Source organism: Oryzias melastigma, linkage group LG24 (assembly GCF_002922805.2).
Source record: "Oryzias melastigma strain HK-1 linkage group LG24, ASM292280v2, whole genome shotgun sequence".
Taxonomy (NCBI): domain Eukaryota; kingdom Metazoa; phylum Chordata; class Actinopteri; order Beloniformes; family Adrianichthyidae; genus Oryzias; species Oryzias melastigma.
The window spans coordinates 5,555,902-5,564,519 of NC_050535.1; the positions used below are offsets into that span (position 1 = coordinate 5,555,902).

The 8,618-nt window shown below is 35.3% G+C and overlaps 1 protein-coding gene across 10 annotated transcripts in view; it reads left to right on the forward strand.

Annotated features, from left to right (window-relative positions):
- The window catches only part of gphnb (gephyrin b), a 110,951-nt gene that overhangs the window by 59,869 nt on the left and 42,464 nt on the right, over window positions 1-8,618 (forward strand). For all 10 annotated transcript variants that reach the window (XM_036210386.1, XM_036210387.1, XM_036210389.1 and 7 more), the window contains 3 exons: window positions 3,746-3,840; window positions 4,038-4,104; window positions 6,790-7,062. In XM_036210386.1, the coding sequence (XP_036066279.1) occupies window positions 3,746-3,840; window positions 4,038-4,104; window positions 6,790-7,062 (435 nt within the window). The remainder of the gene's footprint in view (window positions 1-3,745; window positions 3,841-4,037; window positions 4,105-6,789; window positions 7,063-8,618) is intronic.

The following is an 8,618-nucleotide window of genomic DNA, read 5'->3' on the forward strand; positions in this document are numbered from 1 at the left end:
ACCGATAGTTCCTGCTATCTGATCCAGCTCCGTCTGCTGCAGACGGCGTATCTCTCTATCGGTGTGAAAACACTACAAGTCTCATGTGACCGTGTTCTCTTTTAGTGGAAAATGGGGCATAAGTAACAAATGTATGTCAATTTTTAGATGAATATTTTATTTTTTAGGTCATCCTTTTTTTAATACCTAAATGTTAATCTCGCAAAGTTTGTTTGCTTAAGTGGATTTTTTTTACTTTAAATTGCAATTTATCAAATCACTTGATTTATCATTTAGTTGTTAAGTTTTTTTTGTTACTACTTTACAATTTGCTCTGAGAATTTACCTTTAAAACATTTTTCTTGTGGTAATTTTTGATTTTTAGTTCTTTTTTACAGACCGTTTTTTCATTATATTTTACAATAATTCCAAAAAAAAAAAAAATAAATAAATTCTAAGTTGTTAAGATGGTCATTTTTTGTACTGGAAACATTGTTTTTATTTTATGACAGAAAATACAATTTGTAAATCCTGAAACAAACCAAAGACAATTTCATGATTATGTGAAAATATATTTAACTTCCTCCTTTTAACTTCCTATTTTAGCTGTATAGAAGCACAGTTGTGTATAGCACACAACTCTTGTATTTTTGTTGTAAACCAAATTTTTTAAAGCTAATAACTGTTTAAAACCTACGCCTTAATATTTGAATGAAAACTATTTTTCAAGTGTTTCCATTGCAGTTTTGTGAAAAATATTTTTATTTTGATATGCCAAAAAAGCACCTCCTGTAAATACAACAAAACTTTTTTCAATTTTTTTTAATTTTCATGTTTCCATTAAGAGAATTTATTATCAAAAACCCAATTTGAGCAATTTCATAGCTAATAGAAACGCAGCTAATTTAAAAAACCAATTCAAGTTAAAGGAATTTCTTGTAATTTTTAGGCAAAAAAAACAACAATTTTTTGATCAAATTAAATGTGATAATTGTTTTTCATATTTAAATTGATATCCATGACAAGAATTGTAAATTGAATCTTAAAATTGTGAATCAAAACTTAACAGAAACAATATTTTGGTGGCGAAACCTAGCCTTGCTAGCATGGGGAGCTATGTCTTCGGATTATTTTGATTTGTTAGAACCATTTTGATGTTTCATCCCGCCCCCTCTTCCCATCAGCCATAGCGAACACATCCCACCTAATATTACTGGTGCAACAGGAAGACATATATGGATCTAGAGCAGAGCATTCATTCGTCTGCCCCTTCATTCACAGTGATTTGAATAAAGAAAATACAAAAAAATTAAAATTTAAATATAACTTTCTTTATATACGTCCTCCATCATCAAAAAATGCCATAAAAATAATGCTTTGATGCATCTTTATTCTTACCTTATTTGTTGCCATTTTCCTATCGGCATTCTCGTTTAGCAAAACCCATATGTACAGCTTTCCTTTGTCCTGAAGCCAACAGAAATGTAGATGTATAACAGTTACACAGATTTTCTTTTCAGCCACTCTGCTGTGGATTTCATTTTGGATTCCTGTCTCGGTGCATAACCCAATTCTTGCCTGACAGATGGCCTACAATTTGTTTCCGTAATATTTGGTTCCTACAAAACTTCATGGCAGTATTAGTGCGAGCGGTGCGCCTATGTAATGTGATTGCAGAAACAGGCTCCACTGTTTGAGATATTTGCTTTGAAGTACAGTGTGAGAAGTGTTTTAAATCCAAATATTCATAATCCGTCTGGTGTTTGTTCACACGTTCTGTGACTTGGATTTTCTCACTTCTATCATACAGATGTCATTAAGAGAAATCTCAAAATATTAATTATACATTTGAATCTCTGTTCCTCACCAATCCGGTTGTCTCTTTGTCCATCTCCTGCTCTGCTTCCATTCCTCTCATCCGTTTTCTCCTTCTCTTTCATCTCACGAGTCCAAGCCAGAGATGCTCATCAATGACTTCCCTCCTTTGAAGTCTTTCTCTTGGTGGCTAATGGCACGTTTGAAGTGTCACTCAGCTCAAGGACACCCAACATACACAGCTGGAAGAGAAGTCCCCGTCTATTCGCTGGAATGGGTCACAGGCAGAGCCCAAAGATGTTTGGTTTTGAAGTACCAACTGGTCCACATCATCTTCATGGAGCTTTCATCACTTCATTGTCAATCTCTGTTCAATGAATACTACAGTAGCTCATTTCATCTCCAGCGATTCCTTACTCCAGATTTAGATCTTAATCATTAACCTCTTCACATTCAGTGGTTGATGTAGTTTTTATCATAGATATATCTCAACTAAGAGAGACAAAATGAGAAAAAAAATCCAGAAAATCACGTTGTCTGATTTTAAAGAATTTATTGGCAAATTATGGTGGAAAATAAGTATTTGGTCGATAATAAATAAGCAAGACAGACCTGTAGCTTCTTCTGACAGAGGATCTTCTGTCCTCCACTCGTTACTTGTCTTAATGTCACCTGTTTGAACTCATAATCTATATAAAAGACACCTGTCCACAACCTCAAACACTCCAAACTCCACTATGACCAAGACCAAAGAGCTGTCTAAGGACACCACAAGTAAAATACTTGACCTGCACCAGGCTGGGAAGATAGAACCAATTATTAGGAAACGGAAAACATACAAGACCAATGATAATCTCCCTCGGCAGCAAGATCAGTGATCAGAAATCCCAGAACCACACGGGGGATCTAGAGAATGACCTGCAGAAAGCTGTGACCAAAGTAGCAAAGACTACCATCAGTCACACTGCAAACCCTGGAGTTTCAAACGTGTCCTCCTCCTAAAGTCAGTACATGTGCAGGCCTGTCTAAAGTTTGCTAGAAAGCATTTGGATGATCCAGAAGAGGATTGGGAGAATGTCCTATAGTCAGATGAAACCACAATAGAACTCTTTGGTAAGAACTCTATCTACTGTAAAGCATGGGGGTGGAAACATAATAATTTAGGGCTGTTCTTCCCCAAAAGGACCAAGATGACTGATCTGTGTAGAAAAAAGAATGAATGGGATCATGTATGGTCAGATTTGAAGATTGAAGCTGAAAATTGGCTGGATTGTTTAGCATGATCCCAAACACACTTCTCAGGTAGTGAAGGAGTGGCTTCTTAAGAAGCATTTCAAGGTTCTGGAGTGTTCTAGCCAGTCTACACATCTCAACTCCATAGAAAATCTTTGGAGGGAGCTGAAAGTCTGTGTTACCCAAAAATATCACTGCTCTAGAGGAGATCTGCATGGAGGAATGGACCAAAATTCCAGTGTTGTGAAAACCTCGTGAAGACTTACACATCATTGCCAACAAAGGGTATATAACAAAGTACTGAAATGAACTTTTGTTATTGACCAAATACTTATTTTCTTCCATAGTTTGCAAATAAATTATATAAAAATTAGACAATGTGATTTTCTGGATTTTTTTTTCTCATTTTGTCTCTCATATTTGATGATAAAAAATACAGGACTCTCTCATCTTTTTAAATGGGAGAATTTGCTCAATTGGTGGCGGACTTAAAGAAAAGAACATCTTCAAAAACTATATCTGGGGCTCACACCATTGACTGTATATGTGGACTGAGTGACCCCTCCATAACTTCAGTCTCAGGACAAACCCTGCACTAAGTGTTGAAAAATCAGTTTTCACAGCATTACAGAAAGTCAAAAATTGTTCTCCAAAGTTAAGCTTGTCTAAACTAGTCCATGATCACAGCCTTTTTCCTTTCTCCCCTCCTTGTCTTCAGGCCACTAAAGAAGTGATAGAGCGTGAGGCTCCAGGGATGTCTCTGGCGATGCTGATGGGATCCCTCAATGTCACACCACTAGGCATGCTTTCCAGGTCAGAGAAACAATGTCACACTCCAAATGTTCTATTTTTGTTCAGAATTATTTGTCTTTCCTCAAGAAAAATCAATTGATTTATCAGATTACGCTTGAAAATGTGTAAAATAGTGTGTTTTAGTATTAAAATCACTGGTTTATGTGATGTCAGCTTTACGTTACCCAACAAATAATCATTTTCTTTGTGTTTTTCAGACCTGTGTGTGGTATCCGAGGAAAAACACTCATCATTAACCTGCCAGGAAGCAAGAAAGGCTCACAGGTGGGAAACACTACTGCATTGGTTTGTGTTGTGGAAAGGATTCAGGGCGATTCCTCAGAAGTGGAGCATGGATCCAGCTGTTAGTGTAGCATAGTGTAAAAAAAAAAAGAGTTTTCTGATTTTAAAGCTAATTTTTGTCCCTTTTTTGGAGGATTTTGACCACCTGCACTTAGTATTTTGACCAATTGCCCATCTTTTTGCATACAAAGTGTTGGATATTTAAATATATATCATCTCAATAACACTTATAATGTTAAATTACTTAATGGACATTCATTTCTTAATTTGTGTCGCCTTCAAACACCTCTGTGGGGTTTGTAAATTATCCTCAGAATTTCGTGTTTTGTCCCTCGCTGCATCCTGTCCGCCCTCCTCACTCACCTGACCTACACATCTGTCGCTGTCTCGTTATTCTCCAGATCGATTTTACTATTTCATTCAGTCAATTACTGCACCTCTCCCTCATCTGCTGCCATCCTACAGTCTTCATCATCAACCTTGAGGTAAAGGGCCAGCTCATCGGAGACGATAAACTCCTGTTGCAAGGTTGTAGGAAGAGTCCTAGAAAACCCCGACTCCATCTGCTCTAAATCAGTCTGAGTTTACCCTGTTTGGAAATGCATAAAACAGTCTTCAGTGACTAACAGTTGCCCAATAATTTACTAAGGAAAAGTATTTCATGAACTGCTTTTGTAATTTGTATATTTCTAAAAAGTAAACCATATTATCCCACCTAAAGGCCAAATAAGCTGCATTATGATTGATCATGTACTATTATTTATTTATATTTTATATTTTGTTCATTTATGGACAAAATCGTTACTCTAAGTTATCACTTTTTGCTAATTTTTTTTAACATAAACCTTGTTTTGAAAGTAAATACCAAAGTTTGAAGTTTATTTGAAGTTTATTGGTTTATTTGGTTTTTAAAACTAAAAACCAAATTTTTAAAACTTCACAGCTTTTAAACAATAATCAACTAAAGATGGACTGAGCTAAATGAATTATCATTTAAAAAAAACAAAAAAAAAAACAAGGATACAATTCACACAGAAACAAAACGTAATATTAAATTGGCAAAAAATACATAAAAATGAAGTCAAAATACTTAACTAAATACATATTTGTGTATACAAAAACACATGAACACATACATTTTAACAGGAACATTCATTTTTTATTCTATTAACTAATTACATTTTCTTCCAAAAACAGATAAATGTCTTTATTTTACATTACTTCTTTCTTTGCATGATTCGAACATGAAACAATCTCAAATTAGAAAAGACACTAAACAAAATGTTCAGCATTCTTACATGAATACTATTCAGAAGTTTTAATAAAATATTTTTTTAATGGTGCCTTTGTAAATTGTTATTATTAATTTCTCTATTTGAAGTTCAAACTTAATCAAAATCCTACATATATGGTTAAATTGATGTTGATTATAGAATATGCAAGACCTTTTTACCTTTTTTTTTACTATTTTTTTTTCTGAATTATACTTATAGCTTTATAGATGTTTGTTTTTATATAAATAATGACTCCAAAGAGTTTCAGTTTCTATCTGATCAAAATTAAGTTTTATATTGTAATTTCCCTTATTTGTACCAAAAACCATTCTTTCAATTTAAAAAATATTTGTAGATTTCAAACCAATTTTTACTAACTTTCTATCTTAAAAGTATTTATATAATAACGTCTTGGCAATACTTCAGATTTCCTTCCTTTTCAAGAACTGTATTTGACTCAAAATGTTTAAATATTTTCTGTACTCTTGAATGACTAATCACACAGTTGAAAAACTACATGATGCACAAAAAGTTGCTTGGCTTGCACTGAAAACACATAACTTGAAAGAAAGAATGTCTCCAGGCCTAAACCATCTTTTCTCCTCCATCTTCAGCGGTCCATCTCAGCCCCCCGCTTCCCTCATCTTCCCAAACACTCTCATGTGAGCTTGAAAAGCAGAAAGCAAGAGCCATAAACTGTCCTCTGTGTGCCAAGGGGCTGGTGCTGAGTGTGCACGAGGAAAGGCCAGGACAGAGTCTGCTTACAACAACACAGTTAACCCATTCAGTTTCCCAGTTTTCCAGATCCGAGGATTCCCCCTGTAATTTTTATTTCATGCACGATAGTGGAGAAAGCTGCTTCGCTGATGTGCGAAATCTGAGGTGGAGATTATGCACTTTTGGTCAAATCAAGGCTGAACTCCTGTCAGCTTTAATCCCACCTGTAATGTGCACACAAAGTAGAAAGTGGAGTAGAAAGCTTGTTCCAGAAGCCCATTTGCAGCAATCGTGAAGTGTGTGGAGGGAGGGTTGGATTAATAATGTATCCTCTCAATGCTTAAAATACACAGGAAGATAAATAATTTCTCAGATTAGCTTTGTCTTGGGAGTGAGGAGAATGGAGCATTTAGTATAGCTGAGAGGCCCACAGGCACACTGACACAGAGAGGGAAACAAAGATGGAGTGAGGCGTAGAAAGGGAACAGCAAGGAAGGATGTGGCCAGTAGGAGGCGCTTCAATGTTCTGAAACGTTAAAGGAAAGCTTAGCCACTGTGTGACAGTGGTAATACCTACAGGAAGTTCCTGTTTTCTGTCTGGATGTGATGATTTTGTTGTAATTTGTGGGTTCATGCTCTTATTTTGAAAAGCCCCCTGTTTTCTGCCCACGTCCAGGAATGCTTTCAGTTCATCCTTCCAGCGCTGCCCCATGCCATTGACCTTCTTCGGGATGCAGTGGTGAAAGTGAAGGAGGCAGCCGATGATCTGGAGGACCTCCCCTCGCCGCCGCCGCCTCTCTCACCCCCCCTCAACAGTTCGCCTCGCCGCCAGACGGAAGACAAAGGGGTTCAATGTGAGGAGGAGGATGAGGAGAAGAAGGACAGCGGTGTGGCCTCCACAGAGGATAGCTCCTCCTCCCACATCACCGCTGCATCCATTGCTGCCAAGGTACGAGAACCGATGATAGTAGGCAGAAGATTTTTATTCAACTTTTCTAAAATTCCCTTCTTTTCAAGATGTTTACTTGTGTATACATATGAGTCATGAGACCCAAAAGCATATACCCAAAGGGATATGAGGACTTGTATGGGGATTACAGAGGACAGGGATAGATCAGGGGTCTACAACCTGTGGCTCTTTTATCCTTCAATTGTGGCTCTTTGGTTAATGTAAAAGTAAAAAGAATAAATTAAAAAGTAACTAAGTAGCAAAATAAGTAGTAAAGTTAAAAAAGTAAATCAACTTGAAGTTTATTTGGTTAGTTTTCAGTTGAAGGACAGTATGAATCATTCAACAAGGATCCTAGCAACGTTAGCTGTAATTCTCCATTAATTCTTTGTAGTGTATCAATGTCATACTGACACATTATGACTAAATTTTGAGATTAATTTATCACAGAAAATCAATTCATTGTCAGTAAGCATAACCAAAATAAAACTTACAAAAAGTTATAATCCACTGGTTTATTAACTATGTGCCTCATAGTTTTAATATGTGGTAGGGGTTATTTAATTAGCTCTAGTTTAGTTTTTGTTGGTTATATCTATGAATTTGTGGCTGAAATACTCCAATAACACACAAAACATTTTTTTTCTTAATCATTGGTGACTTTAGACTTCCTACTGCATTTTCTGCATTGACATGATCCTATGGTGTAGGATGTCTTTTATTTTGAAAGGAAGCTCTGTCAAAAGTTATAAACTATTTCATATTTTAAAAATATATATATTTTCTCTTCCTGTTTATGTTTTATTTTTGCCAAAAAACAATAGTTTATTTAAATATATCATGTCAGTAGCAAAAGCATTAATATAAATCTGTATCTTATTTTTGTAAAGGGTGAGTGAAGACTTTGTGGCTACTAACGGATTTCGGTTGCCGAGAAATCGACCCGAATGGCTCTTTAAATATCGAAGCTTGAATTAATAACAATTTGGTAAAATCTTCAAATTTTCTTGATTTAAAAGTGTATTTTTAAATGACAGGTTTCATTTCAAGGTGTTTGTCATGTAGGCTTCTTACTAGGGCTGCCATGAATGGTCGACTAATCGACGATTAATTGACTATTAAAATAGTCGACGATTAATTAGTCGTTACTTTATATTATATGGAGTCGGAGAGTAGTAAAGTTGAAAGTTATAATGGAATTATGCTAGCTTTTAGGACTATTTTGGCGTTTATTAAGTTTTTTTAGGCTATTTTGGAGGTTAGCTAATATTTTAGCTGCATGCTAGCTATTTTGACTAAATTAGGTTTTATTTTTGTTTTTTAGGCTATTTTGGAGGTTAGCTAATATTTTAGCTGCATGCTAGCTATTTGACTAAATTAGGCTTTTTTTGTTTTTTAGGCTATTTTGGAGTTAAGCTAATATTTCAGCTGCATGCTAGCTATTTTGACTAAATTAGGTTTTATTTTTGTTTTTTAGGTTATTTTGGAGGTTAGCTAATATTTTGGCTGCATGCTAGCTATTTTGACTAATAGGTTTTTTAGGCTATTTTGGAGTT